The sequence below is a fragment of the Myiozetetes cayanensis genome, unplaced genomic scaffold, assembly GCF_022539395.1.
Source record: "Myiozetetes cayanensis isolate MyiCay16 unplaced genomic scaffold, myiCay2020 scf2-11, whole genome shotgun sequence".
NCBI lineage: Eukaryota > Metazoa > Chordata > Aves > Passeriformes > Tyrannidae > Myiozetetes > Myiozetetes cayanensis.
In genome coordinates, this window is record NW_026087411.1 from 65,392,579 (window position 1) to 65,417,013 (window position 24,435).

General features: G+C 39.5%; 1 protein-coding gene across 1 annotated transcript in view; it reads right to left on the reverse strand.

Moving 5' to 3' along the window:
- Nucleotides 1-24,435, reverse strand: part of SLC35F1 (solute carrier family 35 member F1) — a 237,265-nt gene that overhangs the window by 99,741 nt on the left and 113,089 nt on the right. The window contains exon 2 of the mRNA XM_050315910.1: nt 6,583-6,758. Coding sequence (XP_050171867.1) covers nt 6,583-6,758 — 176 coding nt within the window. The remainder of the gene's footprint in view (nt 1-6,582; nt 6,759-24,435) is intronic.

Genomic DNA, 24,435 nt, shown 5'->3' on the forward strand with positions numbered 1-24,435 from the left:
AAAAGGAAATTCTGTGGTTTAGGGCAACTAGCATAAAGAACAGGATCCCAAGGTCCTGAATGAAAACTATACATACCTGAAAAGTTTAATACCTCACTGAATTGTTATCACCTACAGAGTAAAAGATTCATTCAGTAGAGAGAACAGCAGTATTCAGCATTTTATAACAGGAAATTTTTTAAACTCAATTGAAAGTAGAAAGAAAATTCAAACACAAACACAATTATTATGTAAATGGAACTGAACAGAATCTGGCTCTAGTCATACTGTTTTTTGTTAGCCATCTTGCTGTGTTGTCCATGATGTGATAGGCAAGTTCCAAACACATAACATATCATAATTCTTGCTTCTGCGATCATGTTATCCAAAACTGAAAATTGCACATTACAAAAAAGATCCCTGCAATTTGAAGTGCCTGAAAATAGCCAGCATTCTAGTTTCATTTCTCCTAGAGTACAAAATTCCCTATGAATATGAAAGGGGCTCTTCAAAGCCCAGACAAAAGGACTGTTTGGCTGACCATTTTCATAATAAACATATCCCACACAGTTTGGCATCTCTAATTAGAAGCCCAGAGTAATTAGGAGAAAGTGCACTGTAGACAGCAATGTGTAACACAGCAGGGAGATTCTGCAGCACTGTTATGAGAATACCAAAGACCTGAAGGTCATTGTTTTTCACTGGTCCCAATCCATGCTCGCTGCTGTGTTTCAGTTTTACAGTCCAGGGTTAGCGTGGCCCCTTGCACTGAGAGGTGCATGAGAATCATAGAATCACAGAATAGTTTAGGTTGGAAGGAACCTTAAAGATCATCCAGTTCCAAACCCCCTTCCATGGGCAGGGACACCTTCCACTAGATCAGGTTGCTTAAAGCCCCATCCAATCTGGCTTTGAACACTCCCAGGGATGGGGCATCCACAGCTGCTCTGGGCAACCTGTTCCAGTGCCTCACCACTCTTACAGTAAAGAATTTCTTCCTAATATCTAACCTAAAGTTACTCTCAGTTTAAAGCATTCTTCCTTGTCCTATCTCTAAATACCTTTGTCAAAAGGGAGAGATGGGACAGCTTGATGTGGCTTTCCCTGCGCTTCAAGGGCAATGGCACAGCTTCTTGCAATGTTTGCCATGGTTTGCAGGCCAGTGTTTGGGCTGGGTGGTTTCCTTGAGGGACCGAGGACCATTTCTATCACAGGCAGATAGGACCATAAAGCTACTTGACTGCAGTTTGTTGAATATTTAGTTTGAGACTGGAGGGATAACCAAGCTTGTTGTTCTACTGCAGTGGCATGAGTATATTTAGGAAACTGAACAATGTTGAAATGGATCTTCTCTAATCAAAATAACTCCCTGTCATCTTCAGTGAAGAGAAGGCTTCTGAAGGCTTATTTCTGAAGGCTCCTCCTCAAAAATTCTGATGGGATCAATGCCTTTCCAGAAGATGTTTCATCTCAATGATACAACACATATTGTCCAAAGTACGTGATATCTAATCAGTTTGATCAGCTTAAATCATGTACTTGCTTTCTTTCCCAGGCATATTCTTATGGGCAACTGACAAAAAGAGGTGTTAATACAAAAAATATTCTGTTTTGTCTACCTAAGTTAAGTGTACAATACTTTCTTTGTGTTAATATAACTTCACTGGTGGAGTGAAATTTAGTAAAAAGAGGCATTTACCCTTTCTATCATTCAATAAATAGCCATCAAGCACTGCAGGAAAACAAAACAAGTCCTATATAGTGCTTTACTATCCTTCAAGTGGCTGGTTTTGGTCAATTTTGTTGAAGTAGGAAGGATGTTGTGGAGGGGTGCCATGTATCTAAATGGAGATACACACTTGAATAGCAGATAAATCAAGAATTAACATATGGTTGAGATACTGATGTCATAGACCAATCCGAGATAGAAATGCATAAAAATGATATGCCAGTAACAGGTCTGCAATCATAACAGTCTCACAGGACTCTCTAGCTGACTCAGGGGCACAGATCACATTTGATCATATGTCAAATCTAACACATTACAGTTACTCTAGGGAAAATCGTATTTCCATTGACATATGCTATAACCTCATCACTTGGCCTAGAAGCAGAGTTCATCCAGACATAAAGATGTATAAAAACATTTCTGAACCAGCAAATTATTGCCATCCCTCAGTAATGGTGGGATGAAAACACTCAGTAACTTAGGGCACTAAAATTAAAGAAACAGCTTGCAATGTGGAGCCCTACTTGCACAGAATCCTGTTCTTAAGACTTTATGGTTCCCTTCTGTGCAGAAGACATCTCCATTGCTCCCTCATTTCTTGTTTTGCAGAATAACAAAAAAAAATCTGTTTCATATTTTTTCTTTTTAAAATGTTGTCTAGTAGATGTGTTGTTTTCATTTGTAGCATATATGTCGTGGCTTTTAGAAGTAATTTATTTTTGATGGTGAGCTGTTGCTGATTGCACCTATGTTGACTATTAGCAATTAATACCTTCTGGTCCACTACGGAAAATTTCCCACTTAATGCTTTTTAAGGTGCTAAAAAAAAAATCTCCACCAGCTCTATGTCCCACAGTGTCATTTCATTGGTAGGAAGCTTCTATGACTGATAGCCAAGCCTTTTCTTTTCCTCAACAAATAATAACACACAGCCCAAAGGAGTATATGAAAGTATCCTGACAAGGTTTTGCTCAGTAGAACCCTCTGCTGACAAGGAGATTGAGGTGAGACGGTAAGTGTTAAAACCTTCTTCTCAGCTAAGAGGTGTTACCATGGACAAATACAAGTTTTGGCTGTGAAAACAACAGGCATGAGAGGAGAACCTCAAGAGAAGGAACTGAGGAGGTCCTTATTACCTACGAAATGTTTGGCACATCAGCCAGATAAAACATAATGACATTCAATGCCCTATAGTGTTCCATCAGTGATATCAATTTTACAGCATCATTCTCATACAAAGAAAACTCTTTAAGAATAATATTCAGATCTCAGCACTGGTGCATTAATGAGCATTGGACCGGGTGTCTAGTGGATACCCCTTTGTGGGCAAGTGGCTGCTGGCATCTTTGCATGGCTGAGTCTGTGCATTCCTAACTGTGAAGAACCTTCACACAAACCTCTTTAGGGCAATCATAAGTTCAACTTAAAATTACATGTCACAGAAAAAAAATTTTAAAAAAAACCAAAATAAAATAAAAAGAACATTAAAATATCTGGGATAAAAGAGAAAGTTTTCTAGATTCCAGATACATGGTTGAATTTTAGAGTTCAATTGATAGAAATAGTGGTTGGATTTTGCATCAGAAAAATTCCAGTTTAGACAAATTCTTTAACATTTTCACGATCTCTGCCTGAGTAGTATCCATGTTTTAAGACTCATATGAAAATCTCACAAGAATGGATCTCCTTCAACGCTCTTATCATCTTTTATTCCTGGTCATGAGAGTAAAATTGCAATAATGATGAAAAGCCCTCCTTATATGGACTCCACTGCTCAAAACTACTGAGTTTACCTTCAAATTGGTTCCTCATCAAGAGCACAAGCTCTTCCTTTTTTTTTTTTTTTTTTCTTAACATGTAAATGAACCTTAAAATGCTCAAGAAATTCTGACACCTGCAGGACTGAGCCTCTCCTACACTATCTGTTGCTATGTGAATGCATTGCAACGTGGTAGTGCTAACCTTTGCATCCATTAAAGCACTGTGCTAAAATTATTTTGGGAAAAAAAATCTCAACCCAAAAAATAAAAATGTAGTGGAAACTGCTGGTTCCCATGGGCTAACTTTAGCTGCTGGAAGTTGAGTGTTCACTGCAGAAGGCTTTAGTCCAAAAAGCTCAGGAATCAGGAAGCTTTAATCATCTGCTAATGATGATTTTCAGAGACCAGTGCAAATTCTACCTTTTCATTATCACTCAGGGAGTATATATGGAGTGATGTGAACATCAAGGGACAGCTAAGTCAAAGGGCATCCAGAGTAAATCAAAATATGGAAGAAGTCTCTACAGAAATAAGGCTTCTTTACATCGCAGGAAATTACAGCTTTCAGTCCTACAGTGAACCAAGGAGTTTTTTGCCTACCTCGAGTGACATCTCCTTAAACAGTACATTCAGTAAAAACCCCAGAGATTAAGAAAGCAAGCAAAGAAAAAGACAAAGGGATGATGTTGTTTTTTACTACCAGTGAACTTATGATGGTTTGATTTCTGAAGGAGAAAGGGCAACTAAAAGAATCTTCAATCTTGCATATGCAGTAGAAAACCCCCTTTTTTTTAAAAAAAAAGCCTTCGGATGTTCTCAGTACTCAGAATAGAATCATTCCATATAAAATTAATACCAATGCAATTTCCATCTGTTAATGGACAAATGATTAGAGCTGCTAGAAAAACTGTCTTAGTGGAACAAATACAGATAATAAATTTGAATAAATACACAAGCAAGAAGACAATGTCAGGCTCAATCACTTGGCAATATTAAATGCCAAGTAAATAAGTTGACTGTGTAGTACTATACCATTCAGCAGGAATGTTGTGCTGAGTGCCTGGATCACTGCTTTCATGACTTCTATAGCAAATTTTGTTCTAGATTTTTTTTGGACCAAACGGTCTTTTTGGGGCTTTGGGTTTTTTTTTGACAGCTTCATATCCAGACTATTCCATTGATAACGCTCTGCGTGTGCTCTGGTTGTTCAGATTGTCTGTATTCAGCTACAGTCCTGTTCAAACATCTTCCCCAACTCTTCTCACTTGTCCATAAAATATTTTCCACATATCCCTAATACTTTCCCATTTAGTTCCAAAACCTGTCTTACTGGCACAACAGATAGCTCTGACAAACTCTCTTTAGCCCACCACCATATTTTTCAACTGTCAGAAAACTATTTATAAAGTGACATTTTAATACATATTTTTATATGTGTAAAGCAGAGTGCTTGATAGCATTTTTTAAATGTCAATATATACCAGGTATCAAACATTATTCTAAATAAACAAACCCCTGTAATGCCCAGTAGAATGCAGTAGGTATACGGATAAACCCTCTCACAAGCCAGAATTTTCAAAAAAGTAAAATCTATTTAAAAGTCATAGGGACTTGTCTTCCACAGTATCTAAATCAGTCCCAAGAAGGACATTTCTGGGACAGAACTTATGAACATCTAGGCAATCCTACACTCAGAAGAATTATTTTTAAACACAGATCTCCAGAAAGATGATACTAATAACATATTTTAAACCCTTTGCAGAGCAAAGTATGGGGTGGTGTTTCCCCCTAAACAAACTGAAATACCAAGACAGTGAAACACTGCCTGAGCAATCTCTCCTTATAGATCAGCCAATATTTCCTGTGCAGACTGGACTTCATTGCTTCTGAAAAATGTCAGTGGAGACCAATGTTTATAAAACTTAAGTTGTAACACATGTAAGTGCTTTCTGCTGGAGTACAGTGGTATATTTTAGACTGTTTATTTTTTTCATGGATACTAAGTCCTTGCTGCTTTAGAACAGTTTATAGCATTGTATCACAAGACTGTATTATGAGTGAAGAACTTAAGTTTCAGGATTGTTCCCAAAGCATCAAAAGATGCAACTTCAAAGAACGATCCAAAAACAATTGTTCCTGTAAGAATACATGAGCCTTTCAGTATGCTGATAAATGTACCACAGCCTAATACATTCTATAGTTCTTTTCTTCCATGGAGCCCTTATGTCAGAAGAACACATGATATTTTTGCTCTTTTATTTTTCTTCCTATCTGTGTGTTCTGTGAAGGTGAACAAATAAAATGATTACAAAAGGAAAAAAAAGAGTGGGTGAGAAATGTACTTAAATGTATTCACCTCCTACACCTCATCTACATATGAAATCTCAAAGATGGAAGGGATGAGCAGGAAAGGTACAACCCCCTCCCATATTATATATAGATTTTCAAACAGAGGATCATTAGATACACAGTACCAAAGCACACTATAATGCATTTCTCATTTTGGAGGTCAGATTGGTTACACAGGGCCTGTGGCAAAGCAGTGGCAGGACTGCAGAGCTGCTCTGCCCACTACAGCACCCCAGAGAGATATCATCCCGAATTCCCTCCCTTCATCTCCTGCTTCTCAATAGCTAAAAATTGGCTGCTATTTCTTTCTAATAGTGAACTACTGAATTGCTGTGATTGGCAACTTAAACTAGCAAGCTCTTCTTTGATTGCATCTGAGCTCTCCTTAGTCTATGTAAGATGTAAAGCGTACCACTATTTCCCAGCAAGGTATGCTGTCAAATCCAAAACAAACCCCGAGTGTATGGCTGTGGCGTGAGAGGAGCATTACCATAAGAACAATTAGGAATTCAAATGTACTGATGTTTCTTTTAGCTTTTAGGCAGCACCCTGATCCTAGGGTCTACTGGATAGCCATCTACCCAGTCACTCTTTGCTAATGAAGATTTGTTCAGTTTTTTTTCAGTTCATCCAATGCATATTACTAGGTAATGTAAATATGTAACAAATATTAATGGGGTTTGTGTCTAAATCATATTGCTTGTTGTTCTGCAAAAGCCTTTATCCTTGCTGTTTTCTGCAAAAGAGTTTGGGAGGGATGCTTACCTTGTCTGACGGCTAATGTTGTTGTGTAGACCAAGAATAGAAGGATATAATTGAGGAAGCTCTGAAAAACAGGTGTGTTGGCATGGAAATCTTCTGACAAATACTTGCTTGTGAGACCAATGCCACAGATAAGGAGGGAGAGTACCTGGCCGAGTGCCACAGACAGCAAGAGATCCCTGAAAGGAATGAGAAAAACAGACATAAACCACTCAGCCTCCTCACAAAGGAGGAAACGCTCATTGTCCTCAAGGAATCATGTTCAACATTGCTAGGACATGGGGAGAAACACGATGCTTCAGTCAATGAGAGGATCTGCTGGGTATAGCCAACATAACATTTCCATTATTTCTGCACTTACCATGGGCTCATCTCCTCAGATGGTAAGATTGATGCAGAAATAGACAACAGGTTAGCTAAGGCATACAGAGCTTTCAGTAAACTCCATAAAAGAGTGTGGCAAAACAAACACCTGAAGAAAAGTACAAAGATCAGCGTTTACAGAGCTGTTGTACTGTCTACTCTTTCATATGGATCCGAATCATGGGTCATTTACCGCCATCATTTGCGTCTCTTAGAACGCTTCCATCAGCGCTGCCTCCGTACAATTCTAAACATCCACTGGACGGATTATGTGACCAACACGTCTGTCCTTGAACAGGCAGCAGTCATGAGCATTGAGGCCATGATGCTGAGAACACAGCTGTGCTGGGCAGGGCACGTCTCTAGGATGCAGGACTACCGCCTCCCTAAGATCGTGCTCTATGGGGAACTTGCCACTGGCTACCGCAAGAGAGGAGCCCCGAAGAGGAGGTACAAGGACTGCCTGAAACAATCCCTCAGCCTTGGCCATATTGATCACCACCATTGGTCTACCCTGGCCTCCAATCGAGAGGCCTGGAGACACACCATCTATAACGCTGCTGCTGCTTTTGAGAACACACGCAGGATCACTCTCGAGGAGAAAAGACAACGCAGAAAGAATCGCGTCTCGTCTGTATCACCTGGGGAGTCTTTCTGCTGTGCCTTCTGCAACTGGACTTGTCTATCTCGCATTGGCCTTTTTAGCCATCAGCGCGCTTGTAGCAAGGGTGGGTAGAGCCCTTCTCAAATCTTCGTTCGCGAAGCCTAGCCATGATGAATGACCATGGGCTTACACATTGCCCCAACACACTAGCTTTTATTCACATGTTAAACAACAGCAGATTGCACATCCCTGCCATTTAATTTTGCATTTCACATTTCACAAAGGATAAATGATTGTTTAAATCAACCAAAATACGGCACTGCTTCCTTTGAGCATCTTCCTTACAAGAAAGATCCAGGAGTATCATTCAGAAATAGCAGGAAATCGCAGATCTTCCAGGACTTTGCAGCCACAGAGAAAAAGAAAAGAACGGATCAAGTTTCACCGTCCACATGAATTTACATTTCATTATATAAACTATTCTTTTCATCTACTATGTAACTGTATTTTTATTTTCTTTCATCTTTCTCGCTGCTCAAACTATTCTGTTTGGTGGGAAATTTCCCCTTCCTGTCTCCTCGTTCTTAGAAATGTATTTTCTGGTTTGGCTTCCTACTTTAATCTATTTTTCTTATTTTCAATCTCCAGTATCCTCTGCATTCTCCTACTACAGTATTCCTCATTCTCTCTCCCTACAGGTCTCTTTTACTCTTCTTGTAGAATTTGTTATCTAACAACATAGCCCAACTGAGTCCAAACAATTGTCCTTTTCCAATTTTGGTCACAGGATCCCCTATACCCTGTACAACACAGTGTGTTATTATTCAAAAATATCAGTATGTTTGAAATTACCCTTAAGAGTTTTCCCACGTTCCCCACATGTCTGTACGCTCAGGGTGACCAGACCTGTTCCACAGCTACACCTTCCCCTGCAGAAGCATGAACTGTTAAAGTGTTGGCCTGGTAGAGAAGCAAGCAAAAAGAATGCAAAGCAGAGCAAAAGGACATCCAAAAGGGACATCTTCCCACTGCTGCTGTTGCTGTCACTGGTACCCAGAAAAGAGGGGCTGAGGTCCCTAAGGAGACCCATGAAGGAGAGGGGAAGATGGGAGAGGAGCAATGTCTCATTTGAGCCTGGAATGAGGAAAGGGGCTAGGCAATGCTAAAGGAATAGAGGAAGGAGGGCAGCACCCTGCTCAGCTGTAACAGTATTTCATGCGTGTTCTCTGCCAGACAGTTTAAAAAAAATTGCTTCAAGGCTGCTTTGCTTTCTCTGACACATTTCCCTGACCTCGGCTCTGCATATTTGGCAGTGATAAGCATCTGCGCTCCTACAGCTCAGTAAACTCAAGTGTCAGATTTGTTTCCCTTTTTCTCACAAACAATCCTCCCACAAACGTGTCATGGTGTCATTCATGGCGTGATTCAACCAAACAGACACTGGAAAGCAGAGGAGGCTGGGTAGTTATATTCGGCTAACATACCTCACTGACAAACAGCTTGACACAGAGCAAGAGAACAAACTTCATTGTGCTAAACCCTGTGCTTTGATGGGAGACTGCTGGGTAAGCAACAAGTAAGACTCTACAACTGCTACCTCCACTTTCACATTACTCATTCTACTGTGAAACAAAACCATGGGAAACAAACACACTCCATGGAGATTACACCTGAGACCATGATGCAAATGCCACTTACACTATTGATCCTCAGTCCTGCCACTACCTGCTTTGTAAGTAAAAGTTGGATCAGCATAATCTCTGTAACTTGAAAGAGCCTTTGGGCAAAAAATTGTCTTTTGGACAACAACAGAATGTAAAAAATGCAGAAAACTATTCTGTGGAAGACCAAGTGCAACGTCACTGTCTTTCAAAACACTGACTACATAAATGATACAAAGTACATACATATTGCTTGTCTCTGATTTTTGAACATATATGGTATTTTTAATTATGTAAAAAACTCATTCCAAAATCAATCCTCTTCCAGTCAAAACTTAAACATTTTACAGATGATTTGACAAAGAAAAAAGATACAAATCTTCTTTTATTCTTATTTCATCAGTGCAAAGAGTAGCATAAGTTAGATGTTTAAGCAGAACTAATTCAAATGCCCATGAAATGCTCACACTTGAAGCAAAGATAATCCAATTTACAAGGTGTAGCTTCTCCTGAGACTCTTCATGCCTGCATTAAACTCTCTTGCCACAGCTAGAGATATGTCCATTACAGAAATGAATGACAAGTAGTGGCACAGAAGATTTGGTATGCTCCCCTTCTCTCACCACTTTAGGTTGCAACAGACTAACCATTACCATGGAAAACAGGTGAAATGAAAAATAAATATGAGAAAGCAAAGCACAAGATCAATACAATGCTCATTTTTTCCTTGGATGAATGGAAGAGAACAACTCATCTCTCTCCAAACAGAAAAGCAGAAACAAATCTTAAATTACTTGTTTTAATTAGTGAAATGTCAGCAGTAACACAGGATGATACGTTTGGATAAAGCTAATAACCAATGTAAGATGCTTGACTTGTACAAAAAAATGCCTGATAACATTATCTGTATCTCATTTTCTCCTGGAAATGATGATCTAATAATACAGGAGTCTTAGCTCCTGAGCCTTTAATACCTGGATAAGAATAATAACATACCCATCCTTTTTTTAAGAAGCAGAAGCAAGCAAACATTGAAAAGAAGATTTCAATGGCTGTGGAAAACCTACTATTTCCTTTAGACAGAGTAAAGAGAAACTAACTCATTGCTGTCATCTCTGGTACTCATTAGTATCCTCCCTAAAAATCACAATACTGTTGAAATATGCAACATGGCCCCTATCTGCACTGCTTTTCATACCCCCCACCACTAAGAGACTGGCACAAAAGATGATTTCTTCCTTAAGGCTTTGGTCTATCATGCTGGCTTCAGTAGCACATTCATTCACTGAGGAAGCAACATTCATTCATGTCTTGAAGAAAAGGTATTTGAGGGCCTTCAAAAAGAACACCAAAAGAGAGTCTCACTATAAAAAACTTTATAAAAGTGAGGTTTTCTGCCTTTCAGGATCTACTTTCTCTTTAGTTGAGTTCTATTTTATTTCTCTACTTGTATTCCATTTAAATCAAAGTAAAGCAATTTTTTAAAAATGCAATTTCCCCTCACTAAGATCAACAGTGCCTTCTCAAACGAAGTTAAAACAGGAAGATCTTCAGCTTGTATCTAAACTTTGATCTCATGGATGCATAGAATCACAGAATCATTCAGGTTGGAAAAGATCAACCATTAACCTAGCACCAGATGGGTATTTTGAAGTAAGAAAGAGTCAGAATTACTCCTAAACGTCCAGGCAGTCACATTGCTAAGTGGGTTTTTCATGATACCCTTACAGAAATTAAAAAATACTTCTTTACCATTTCTTTAGAAGTGGAGCCAGACAATAAAGCCTCATCTTCACATTGGGAGATATTTAATTCTCTTTAAACGCCTGGGCTGGTGGCTGTTGTGTATCATTTTCACTTGTTCCTCCAGGCATATGGAAATTTCTGTCACTTGAATTTCTCCTTCTGACAACACCAAACTTCTGAAGGCAGGCATTCTCATATCAAAGAACTCTGAAGCTAGTGCTTGGTTCCTAGCACATACGCAGTGGCATAATAAAATGTACTAAACAGCAACCTGCAGGTTCTCCCATAATTATGTTTCATAAAGTTAAAACATTTAGCTTTGATTACTAGTTCATTTCCATGTCCTCCCCAGAACATAAAAACACTATTCACAACACAGAATCAATGCAGTGCAACATTCAGAAGGAGCCACACAATCACAGCTGCTGTATGCTGGAGAATCAGTGACATGCAGAGGGTGGCCAAGTGATTTAACATTCAGGCCTGTTTAATTCTGACACTACGTCCTGTTTCAAAGCACTCTCCATGTCTGTTTCAATTTAATTGCTTTCCCTCCTCTCTTTTGTACTTTATTGAGTATCTTTCCACTGATATGTCCCCACTGCATCAGTTACAGAGTACCTCAGATGGTAAAGAAAAGAGGCTACCACTACTTTTAATCTCTAGCATGAGGTGTGTTAATCCTTCAACATGCCACAGGCTCCAGCAGCCGAGATTTCACTAGAGGAACACATCTGTAAAGGCTGCTTTATAGCACTCTTAGAACAGGCCTGCAGGCAGGACCATGCTTTCTCTGTGATGGTAATGATTGCCATACAAAGTTATCGCTCCAAATGTTTTGAGCGTGTATCTAAAAAAAGAAAAAACAGATACACTTCATTTAGAGACTCATTACTGCTATGCCACAGCAAAATTGATGATGTCTGTCACAGCCCTGTGATTTTGCCAAGCTTCTTCACTTGAGTGCATTTTAGAGTTTCTATAAAAGCATGAGGAAAAATAAAAGAAGGTCTTAAAGACTTCACTTTGATTCAAAGTGAGATGAAGGTATACCACTCTAAGAATCCAGTCAAATGTATTTAAATGCTTAAAGGTGGATGAGGAATATTAAGATTTCTACTTACCTGATACAAATGTTGACGCATATTACCACAGAAAAAGAGAGAACAGCACACATGTCAAACCTACAGCACACATGTCAAACCTACAAATATTAACTCCCATCACCACCATGGACTGTGACTGTTTTCACTGCAGCCAAGTTCCTAAGTTCACTCACCAACCCCCCCCTTTGAATAGCTGCTTAATGAGGACACAGACATTACTTCCATATTTTGCCATTGGCACTTAACACTGACATAGGTAGCTCATGAAAGAATAATAAGATTTGTTCTGGACAATCAGCTGGGCTCTTATTAAAAGCTAAGGCTGCAGATTTTCTAATAGGTCTTAAGCACATGAAGTTTCTATTAGTACTGCATTGCTCTGAGATTGATTGCATCTAGAGAACAAGATTTTACACTAATTTTGCAAGGAAACTTATCTTTTCTTATTTTCCCTCTATTCTGACACACCTGTTAACAGAGGGTAGAAATTCTACAAGTCAACACACACAATCTTTCCCTCCTCTTTGCCTCTCTCAATAAGGTAAGGATTGCAGCAAGTATCTTCAGTTAATGCATCAAAGCTGCTACATGCTGCTTTAGAGCAATTTACAGAAGCAGTCCCAATATTCTATAATAAAATGTTCACGGCACTAATAGCAACCAAGTCCCCCCACATATATACTGATAATAACACTATTGGTTCATGTGACACATTTATTCTATTAATCAATTACTCCCATAGTCTATATTCTCTGCAATCATTCTAGATGATGTCTCAAGAAAATACAGTGGATTTGTAGGTATAAACAGAAGACTTGTTTAATATTTCTGGCAAGGAAAAGCAAACCAACCTAAAATATTTTCAGAATACAGACATCAAGCCATTGCTGAATAGTCAAGTAGCAAAGCCTGAATTCCAGCTAAAGTCATATACAGCATTAAAATACAAACACCACCAATATTAACCTACAAAGCAGAATGTGAAGCCCACACAACACCAAGCCTATCCATCACTTAATTCCTACTGAGTCATGATTTGGAAATTTTCAGATGCATTTAAATGATGTATAGGCTTTGTACTGAATCTCAGCACAAAGGGTGGATTTTCTACATGGTTGCAAAGATCTTGCATGATTCTACAGAGTTGCAGAGTACCTCAAGCTCCAACTGATGCTTGAAAGAAATTCAGATTCTCTGCAGTAACTTTAGAGGATTAGCTCTTTATTTTTCAAATGTGAACAATTTAGGAGAGGACAGGACTGTGGACTTGGTGCATCTCCAATTTTCAGGCTGGTCTGAAAAGCCCCAGGCCTTAAAGCCCTAGGCCTAATTTTTGAAGGAAAGCCAGTAGAGAAGTAAAACACTACCCATGAGTTCCTCATCTGCTTTCTGCTCTGTGTCCCAACCAACCTAAATAAGAGACTTTTTTTTTTTTTTTTTTTAATTTAAATAAACCAAGGCTCTGAGCCTTTCATTTTGGGCCAAAAGTACAAAATTAGTTCCTTCTCACTGTGGTTAAAAGTTGGTATGCCTTAAGCTGGGGGTAGGAGGGGAGCTCTGTGCCTTCTTGTTCCCATCATCCTCTCTTGCCACCTCTTCAGCAACTTTTCACTTGTACTGCAGCTCCAGGTCAAGCTCCACAGCACCCTACTGCAGCAGCTCATTGCAGCATCCAAGGGACAGCCCCGAGGGGCAGGGAGGGGACAACTAGACCTGGACACACAGTTGGCACTTCCCGAGAGCTGGAGAAGCCCCAGCAGTCAATGATCTACCCATGTTTCTTATCCTTCACTTTTTGGCTTTCTTAGTTGCTTTGAGGTTTTATCTATTTGAAGTGCTACAGTTCTAAATTCTATTCAAATACAACTGGGTTTGAATTTTAAGAGCCTTTTGAGGAGCTCACTGAAAATCAAGGTGTAGGTACATCTGCCTCAAAGCTGTGGTTGACTCAGGCTTTGCTGCTTTTCAATGACAGCTTGAGGGACCGGCACATATTGTTGACTTTAGATGAAAACAAAGCAGAATCACATTCAGCAAGTCTTGGGAGTCCCTGAAGCAGTTTCTTGAGATGAGCTCTTACCTAATAAGTTTCCCAAGTCTTGTATATTGCCAATTGCAGCAATTCTGGAAAGCTGGTTCCATTTATGATAAGCTTACACCCCAACTTCACACACACACACACACACACACACACACACATACATACACATACACACATGCTCAGACGTGTGTTTTACAACACTTCAGTAACAAAGAAACTGGAATTTTCTTAAGACTATTCTTACACAGAAAAACTTACCCCTGCACTTAATATTTATCCATATACTGCTGAGACAATCTGCCACACTAAGTGCAAAGAAGGCGTTTCTTTTTTTAATAATAATAATTATTATTATTTAATAAGAAATACATTTAAAAATAGCAAAGGGGAGTGTGGTTACTAAATTTCCATGCTATTATTGTTACAAAGTCCAGTGCTAAATCATTACAGGCAAATTGGAGGCCTGTAATGAGGTGCGGGGTGTGTCGGTGCAACTTGTTTATAGTCTGCTTCATCCTACCAGTGAGCTAAACAAGACAAAAAAAATTATATTTATCCTTAAAACATTCCTAAGTTTTGAAACAGTCACCTGCCTTCCAATCAGCAATTTCCTAGTTCTTTTTCAGCTACAAATCACAGGACTTGGAGCCCCACAGGCTTTTCCTCTTAAAGAATCAAGGTCTCTCCGTATACAGTTCTTGGCAACTTCCCCACCTGTGGAACACCGGACAGACTGAAAATATTACCACCTTTCTGATGGAATCAAGAGTATAATTATAGGTGACCATGTGATAAAAGAATTGTATTTCCAGTTATTTTAGCCAAATAAGCTGACTGAAGGTAGCTAGAGTGTATAATTTTTTATAAATTTCACTGTCTATCCAAGTATGACTAGAGAAATTAAGACTCCTATATATAAATATTTGCACTAGATAGGAATAACAAATGACAGAATTAACTTTCTATACAAGAGCTTACAAAACTAGTCAAAAGCACTCATTGAAGGAATATGGTGCTTTTAAACAAGTAACTTCTTCCATAATTTTCCAGGAATTAATTAAAAAGTGAGATTTCCAGTCTTAGAAACAGAATAAGAGACTCAATTATGGAGAAAGAGTGAGCTATAATTTCTCAGGCCAGAACTCTGTATGACTACTACTATGATAGCTACTGAAAATATTACATTTTAGCCTATAAAATCCAGAAAGTCATAGTGCTGCTGATCAACATTATTTTATGATTTAAGAATAAAGCACACAAATAGATGGTGTGTGTTTCGAGATAGTTATTTGTCCTTACTCTATTCTAAGTGCACCAGTTTGAGCTTTCGGCTGTTGAAAGAAACAAGGATGTGGAAGGACTGATGGCTCTCTCTCTCTCTCTCTTGGAGATAAGAAACTCACTGTCAAATTTCATTAGCTCATCTCACTTGCAGTGGTTTTTATGCCTGAGGCTCAGGACATTACAAATACAGTGATGAATATCTTTAGATAATATGAGAAACAGTTTTAAAAGTTTCAGTTCAGTTAAGATCATCATTAGCTCCCAGTTTTCTCAGAGGAGCTGAAAGCCTACATTAATAGACCTGGATGACTCCCAGCATCAAGAAAAATAGCTCACTAGTGCCCAAAGAAGTACAACATCACTTCTTATTGCTCTCTTGCCATTACTGTACAGTGCTAATACAGTTTAAACTGATGGGGGGTTATGGACTCTTACAGCTATTGAGAGACAGCTGATAAAGAAGGAGATGAAAAGCATTACAGCTTCTGCTATAGCCCTGCCACTGATAAGCCAATCTTGATTGAATGCTCTGATGGAAAACAAGTTTAAATGACTCAAGATTCCTCAAGTGATAGATGCTACTGTAACTTAATTCAGTGTAGTCAAAAACACAAAAGTATGAGCTTGGAGTACCTAGAAAATACTATGCATGGTGAGTCAGTATGATGGATGATTTCAGATTTTTTCTGATGCTCCTGAAAGTGGCAAAAATTGTTCCTGGATTTCTGTCACCACAAAGTACACAACTCTGAGTGTATGCATTTTTGAGTACTGGTTGTACACCCAAAATTGGGCAACTAAACTAATTATAGTTTACTTGCAAAATTAGAGATAAAAAAATGACAGGTAGAAATATTTAAAGTGCAAAAGTGCATCAATGAAGATCGTGGTTGACTTTTGGGGAACCAAAACTACTAATTAAATTATTACAAGAAGTAGATTTTTTTTTTTTTAATATCTGTAAAATGCCATGAAATTACAATGAATATTCATTCTAGAGAGCATTTACTATCTAATGCAACAGTTTAGTTTAAAAATCATATTTATCTGCCCTGGATTCTGCAAAATCTTTTGCTTGGATAAAACTAACTCTATTTAAAGCTTCAGAACACAACAATTACTCCTCCCCGCCCCAACCCCAGCTTTTCTAGTAATTATCAATGAACTTTTCAATAAAATTGATACACAGAAGAACTGAAAAAACTCTGCTACAGTGGGCCAGATTTTCTCCCCAAATAGGCATATGCAATTCCCAAAAATTTGAATCTTCTTTACACTCAGTTCCAATGCTATCGTACTCATGCTTAAAGCATGTGGTATTAACCTTAAGAAAAATATGCTTAAATTGGCCCCTGCCCATTGGCCCCTTAATTGCACTCCTGGTACAGAAAGACAAAGGATACCCACATTAGCATTTTACCAAGAACAGCACTAAGCCACCGCACACTTTTCCAAATCTCCAGCTACTTCAAAGGAGAGACGCTCATGTGCCTGTGGCTCATTCTAACTTCAGCCCTTCAAGCCTCTGACCTTCTTTTGCTGTTTCCCACGTGTGGGTTGTATTGCTGCCACCTCATTCTGCAGCCCCTCAAGCAGGAGTAATGCTCAAAGTGCTTGTTCATGGATATTGTCACAAACTCTAAGACATTAAAATTTTATGCCTTTTTTTTTCCCAACGGTTCTTTAATGCATGGAGGCCAGGATTTTCCCCCTTTGGATGAGCGTCTTCCTCTATCCTCTTCTTGCCTGTGAAGCCTGTATACTGACTTTCATGGTGCCACAACTTCCTTATGCAGAAACAGAAAACACTCCCATGAGATCTACCACTGATCTGGTGGTTAATACACCACAGGAGACAGAATATGAAAATGCAAGTCCTCAGAACAAGACCACTGAAGCCACTTAGGCAAAAAAATTTAAGGGTTTGGCTGCTTTACAGAGCTGGGTGCCACCTTCTGGAAGAGAAGTTTGTGCTCCAGCTCCAGAGAAATTGCGAAGGCACAGTTGGAGAGTGAATTCCTTGTTTCGGTCAGTAACTACCCCAGAGCTATAATAATGAGGGGTTTCAGTAGACTATACCCTTCCTGGCCCAGCTGGATCATTTGTGGAGGTCCTACTTAGAGGACTTGAAATGTGTTGTTGAGTTTTCTCTGTGTCTGCTATCGATCCTTTCTGAAAAGAAGGTCCCTCTAAGGCATTTCAAGCTGGGTGCCCAAAACTGACTCAGTGATAACCCAGAGGGGCTTTCATAGGTCCTCTCTACCCTTCTACTTCTAAGATACAGAAAGATTTACAGGAAAGGAAGTACTTGGTGAAATGGGGCACTGCAAAGCCAGCCTCAAAGGGATGTAGAGAGTAGACACTTCCTCTCCTTGCTTTTGCTGTTTGCTCACTACACAGCAGTGATAACCATTACTCAGCCAAAACTACACAGGAGATCCAAACTTCTGCATCTTCATTTAAATTTTGGTTCCCTGTAATTCAAAAAGGAAAAAGATATTTTGAACGGAAATTACAACTGGAGAGAATTCAACTCCTGCTACATGAAAAGTTCAACACAGAAAGTTCTTAATTTTTAGGTTTGACTGCAGTGGCTCTGCTTTACTGCTCTACCCTTAGGTTCCAAGATAAATCTCTCCCTTCCTCTCTTTCTTTCAATTCGGTGAAACAGTGCGACTACCTCTGTCAGTGCTGTAAATTTACTACAGACCTGACACACAATGATGGAACAGGTTCAGCTGAAGAAACATAAGGGCACTGATCACATTTTTCCTGTTTTCTTAGAGTTTAGAATTGCAAGGTGTTTGAAAAAAATAAAAAAATAAATTGCAAGTGATCTGGAAAGGTGTCACCTGCAGATTTTTAGAGAGCCAAGATAGAGAAAGTCCTGGCCTACGTGATCCTGCTGTGGTACCAAGTGTGCAACTGAAGTCACTGACGATCTAAAGAATGAGAATGATGAACCACTTAAAGTAAAATGACACCTGTGAAAAAAGGGGAGCTGTACGTTTGACAGGGCATTGATGTGCCTACGCTCCCTGTGTTCCAAGTTGCTTTGTTGCAACTTCTTCACAATATTAGCCTCTAAATTCCAGATATGCAAAAAAAGAAAACTCAATCATGTAAACCATATTTCCTAAGTGACTACAGTTTTGCCTTGCCAGCACAGAACTGTGGAGTCATGCAAAAGGGATTAGTGGGCTGTAACCAGGCCACTGAGGGTCTCCTCAGTGTGTGCAGCTGATATGCCATCTTCTTCCCATATACATGGTGATGGCATGCCAAAACGCACATGTGAACCAGGAGAAAACGGATCAAAATTGATGTTCAGTTGCAGTAAATGAGATCAACCTCATGAGGCTTTCTCAGTGTATGCTGGGAAGTTAGCACCACGCTACTCTCCTGACCATGGTGGTTATGGAGTAGACATAGATCTGTTCTTCTCATTATCCTTCAGGTGTGCCAACCTCCCCATGCCTGACACTGGGAAATGGCGCTCCTGTATTACCCCCCTGGTTGTTCTGCATGTAGCATGTAACTGGTGGTATCCATACTGGTTCACCCTCATGCACATCAATCAGAGAGATTCACAGAATATCCTGAGTTGGAAGGGACCCACATGGATCACTGAGTCCAGGCCCTGAGTCCAACTTAGTCCAACTCCAGGTCGTGCACAGGACAATACCAAGAATCGCAACCCCTTGTATTGTCCAAATGCTTCTTGAACTCTGTCAGGCTTGGTGCCATGACCACTTCCCTGGGGAGCCTGTTCCAGTGCCCAACCACCTCCTGGGTAAAGAACCTTGTTCTTAGGACAGCCAACCTAAACCTCCCCTGACACAGTTTCATGCCATTCCTTTGGGTCCTGTCACTAGTCACCAGAGTGAAGAGATCAGTGCCTGCCGCTCCGCTTCCCCCTGTGAGGAAGTTGCAGAATGCTATGAGGTTTCCCCTCAGTGTCCTCTTCTCCAGACTGAACAAACCAAGTGACCTCAGCTGCTACTCGTATTGCTTCCCCTCTAGGCCAATCACCATCTTCGTGGCTCTCCTTTGGATGCTCTCTAATAGCTTTCTATAGCTTTCTTGTATTGTGGTGCTCAAAACTCCACACAGAACTTGAGGTCAGGCCGCACCAGTACAGAGTAAAACAGGACAATCACCTCCTTCAGTCTGTCTTCATAAGCTCAAACTGATCTCTGCCTGTGAAGACAACCAGGCATGTCTCCAAAAGGATGTCTTCTCAAAACCAGAATAAAAAGTCCTCTCAGGTGCAGGAAGGATTTCTCACAGATCAACCGCTTTTCTTCTGCAGAGGACCTTTTGCCTTCCAACCATGTACAAGTGCAGTCACAACCTTCAGCTGGTAAGTTTATTTTCATTTCCCTCCCAGCACAGTTCAGATCTGTGTTTGCAGTAAAGAGAGCTGGGGGTCAGTCTGACAGTTGAAATGAAACGTGAGGAAAAATCAGAGATTAAATAATTTTCTGCACAAGCAGGACATTTGAGACATTCTGTTCTAAAGCTTTACACAGCTACTGTAACCAAAATACATGCATAAACAATTATCATTAAAAAGATTTGGAAAAATTTCTTGCTATTCAATAGCATTTGCTCTCCAGAAATCACCCCTCTGAAAGGCACCTAAGGCTGTAGTTATAACTGAAGGATGAAATCCCTGTTTCCTGGCCTTTCAGAATTGAAGTTAGCCATTAAATAGGATTTCACTGTAACAATATGCATTTCATTTTCCATTGATGGGTTTTTTTCCTAATAATAAATAAAATAAATGGAGAAAAGGCAGAAATTCCCTCATAGTCACATAAGTGACTCAAGTGACAAGCCCCTCATTTACAGTACACATGCTGGGTTGAGTGCATGTGTTCATGCAGGCCATACTGTGACATGACTGTAGGTACCTTACACATTGCTTTTGTACAATATATACTGGTTAACTTATGTGTTGAAGGGGTTATCTGGCAAGGGTCATGTGGGGCTGTAAAGCACCTAAATACTTCAGAGATATGGAAACCTCCCTGCTTTTTAATTTACTTCATTTACTTACGGAATAAACTAAAATTTAATTCAATTGTAATTCAATTACTTTGTACAAGTCAAATGATTTTGTTTATAAAACCCCGTTTGAACACATGGATCCATGGTTATATGTGAGTTAAGCAGGTGCAACAGGCCACGATGTAGTTTGCCGTGACTTGGGGGTGTGCTTTCCTAAGGCCATTGCATTGCACGCTCAGTTCCCCCTATGTAAATTTCTCTGAAGGTCTAAACATCTGGTGGCCCACCCAGGCAAGAGCAGGGAAATCCTGAACAAGACTGAAAAGTTGTTGAGACTTGTGAAATAGAATGACCACAATTTACCAAACAGGGTGTCGTTCAGCCTCTTCGGATTCTGTAATTTTTCAAGATTTATTTTCTTGGGAAGACAGATGGAAAGGACATCATAGAAGACTGTTTGCAGCTGCAAAAATACCTTTACCCATCAAATTTGGCATGACAATGGCCCTTCAAATGTTCAGCTTTACATGAAATTAATGATTTCTTTTTCCCTGGTGTATATTTTCCTATTGCTCCCCAAGTCTGATCACTAGGTCAAGTGCCTGGACAGACATCAGAGGGCCTGTCAGGGGAAATTATCTGAACAAAACAGTAGCAGTCAATAAGAAAGTTTTGGTACCAAATCATGGCACACTGATGTAACTCCTTCCTTACTGCATGCTCAGGTGGGCAGTATATGGCCCTTCAAACATGACAGCAATCTGAGAACCAGGTACTATTTTTTGTTCGTTTTCAGTTTACGCTGTTGGGAAGTATCACACTTTACCTGTGTGTACTGTACAACTATGTGAGGTACAAAATATCATCAGTATCGTATTAAGGTGTACATATAAATAATTTCGAGCTCAACTAATATGATTATGAGTATGCAGGCATACTTGAGAGATATCATGGGAGCAGATGAGACAGATTAATCTTGTAACTAATTGTGTGTTTGAATTTAATTTATATGCTTTTATTATTTAGTACCTGTGTCAACCACTTAATTTGCTTGCAAATAATTTCCTTATATAATATTAATGAAACATGCTATATTGAAATTCACCATATATTAGGAAGACTCATTATATCGTCACTTTATCTTTTTCTAGTTTAAAACAGTTCAAGATTCAAGACCTGTGGCTTCAGAAACCACTGCCTCAAGAAGAGTATTTCATTTCAAGAAAGAGCACTTGTGGCAGAATGAACCATGTCTTTTCATAGTCAGAGATCAGAATTAAAAATCCAATTCACACTGTGGAACAAACTACAACAAGACTTTGAGAAAGAAGAAATAACAACAATAATATTAATTTTAACACAAAACTTACACAAGGCTCAATGTTTTTACAGCTCTCTACCGATGACATTCTGAGAAAATGTAGATGACTGAGATTTATGCAATACTAAAACTACAAATTGGTCTGCAAAACCTGCTCAAAACCTTTCATGCCCAAACACAGAGATAGGACTGCTTGGGGTGCTGAGGAGCTGCTGATTGAGCACAGGGAGAGATCAAATCAATGAGAAACATCAAAGTAATCACTTGTTTAATCTTTTCTAAATTGCTTGCTTAATCTCTGGGTTAGTCTAGTGAATATTTAGGGCACTCCTGGACTACTTAGTTGTGAGGGTGCACTGTTGTATTTCAGGAGTGTCTGGAAATGAAAATGGCTGGGAATTGTCACTGTTGTCAGAAGGGGAAGAAATTGCTAAGATGAGAACAACTTGTCTTCAGGGTCCTTGGGGCTCATACTGGGTCTGTCTGGGATCAACTACCTTTGTCTCAACCCACAAATTTTTCATCATACTTTCTCCTCTTGTCCTGCTGAAGTGAGGGAGTGAGAGAGCAGCTTGCTGGGCACCTCGCAGCCAGACAAGGTCAATCCACCACAGGGGTGGAGAAGATCTCATTGCAGATTTATGTAGCCTCATACAAAAGTAGTGTCACCTTAAGACACTTCTGCCCTCCCTCTGCCTACATCCAACAACAGGAATGTGGAAGGTGCAGCAGCAGCAACCATGCTGAGGTCATGTTGCCTCCTGAGCTTGGGTCATAGCAGTGTCAAGCAGTTTAAAATAAAAGCAACTTCCGACTCTCTGGCAAGCACCTGTTATGCTTTCTACTGTGTTTGATTATTTTTGCAAGGTCAGACAGACAAAGCACTTTAGTAGTACGGCCTGGTTTGTGGGACAGAAATTATGGTCCTTGGTCCAGAGGTTTTACCCTCACAGTGGAGATCAGGAAAAGCAGGTAGAGGACTTTAACTATGGGATTTTTTTCACCATGCCCCATTCTAGTACAGACCTAGCATGGATATTTTCAGCTCTCCCTGCCTCAGTTTACTCTCCACTAATGACTGTTGTGTCTATTCAGACTGAGATCATGAAATCCCAGAGAAAGAACTCCATTATATTTTAAATGATCACAAACCAAAAAGCCTTCCTTTATGAAAGAAGTAGAATAGGAACAGAGAGGCAATGCAAAACAGCGGAAGGCGCCTCTCAGTGTTGGTGGTTCTACCGCTCCTAACTCCTTGTAGGCAAGACGTTCTCATCCTGCAAAGAAAAGTGTATTGTATTGTCTCTTTTTCACTATTTTTTTGGGAAAGTCAAAGCCTTTAACTTTACTTTTTTTCCATTTTCAGCAAACCTTTTGTTGTGTGATGCCTTTTGGTTCTTTGTAATAAAAATGCTTTTGTTGCCTGGATATATTGATTTTCGGTTTCCTGAAGCTTTGTGCTTTCCTTCTTCTAAGGTTTCGCTGACACAACTTAGGCTGAATCTCACAATCTCATTCTCCCCTGCTCCTGACTGAAGGAACAGTTCTGATGAAATGGGATGAAGCTCATCAGACATTTAAAAATTATGCCAGTTCAGCTCAAGCCTCCTCTTTTGTCCATTCTTTTCATCTCTTTGATCTTCCTTCTGGTGTTTCAGGACAAAAATTGAGTGCAATTTGGACCGCGTGTTTTGAAAGTAAACTTCTACCTAGGTGAAATAGTTCTTCAAACAACTGGCCTATTGCAATAGGACAAGGGGAAGTGGTTTTAATCTGAAAGGGGAGAGATTCAGACTAGATATAAGGAAGACATTTTTACAATGAGGGTAGTGAAACACTGGGACAGGTTGCCCAGAAAGGTGGTACATGCTTCATCCCTGGAAACATTCAACGTCAGGCTGGGCATGGCTCTGAACAACCTGATCTAGTTGAAGATGGCCCTGCTCATTGCAGGTGGGTTGGACTAGATGACCTTTAAAGGTCCCTTCCAACCCAAAACATTCTATGATTCCATTCTGTGATACAATTATGACAGTTGCAATTGCGATCCATACACATGGGATTTTATTGGTAATTTTTTTCTCACAAATATAAAGGTACTGAGGTCAGAAACGCAACTTGGGGAAGAAATTTACATTGACAGCATTTAATGATGGCATGTCCAGTCTGACTAGAGGTGAACCTGATGTGATGTCTTTAGTTCTTATTTCAATCAATTGAAATTCGACACAGAGAAAAACAGATTCTATAAAGTGAAATCTGAGCCAGAATTGAAAGTTTCAGCAGCCAAACAATTTTCTTGTCATTGAGAACACCCTGGAGAAAATGGTAATGCAGACTGCCAGGGTAAGTGCTTTTTTGTTTCATTATCAAGCAAACAAACATCAGGTGTAATTTCATACCCAAAGTATGCAAGGTTCACAATTTGAGAAGAAACACTCAGAAGAAAAAAAAATTCATACACCTGCTAACTCCACATTTATTACTATGAAGTAACATTTTCAGATCTCTGAAGGATTTCACTGTCAACCTGCTAGTGAATCCTCTCAAACTTGCCTCACTGCACTATCCCAGAACTTTTAACATTCAATATATTTAATGTTAAGGTCACTTTTGAGAAATGCAAACTATCACAGCATAGATGTAAACAAGACAGAAGGCAACCTCCACTTAGTTTTTCATAATTACAATCTGTTGCTTTCTTAAGAAATCTAGTA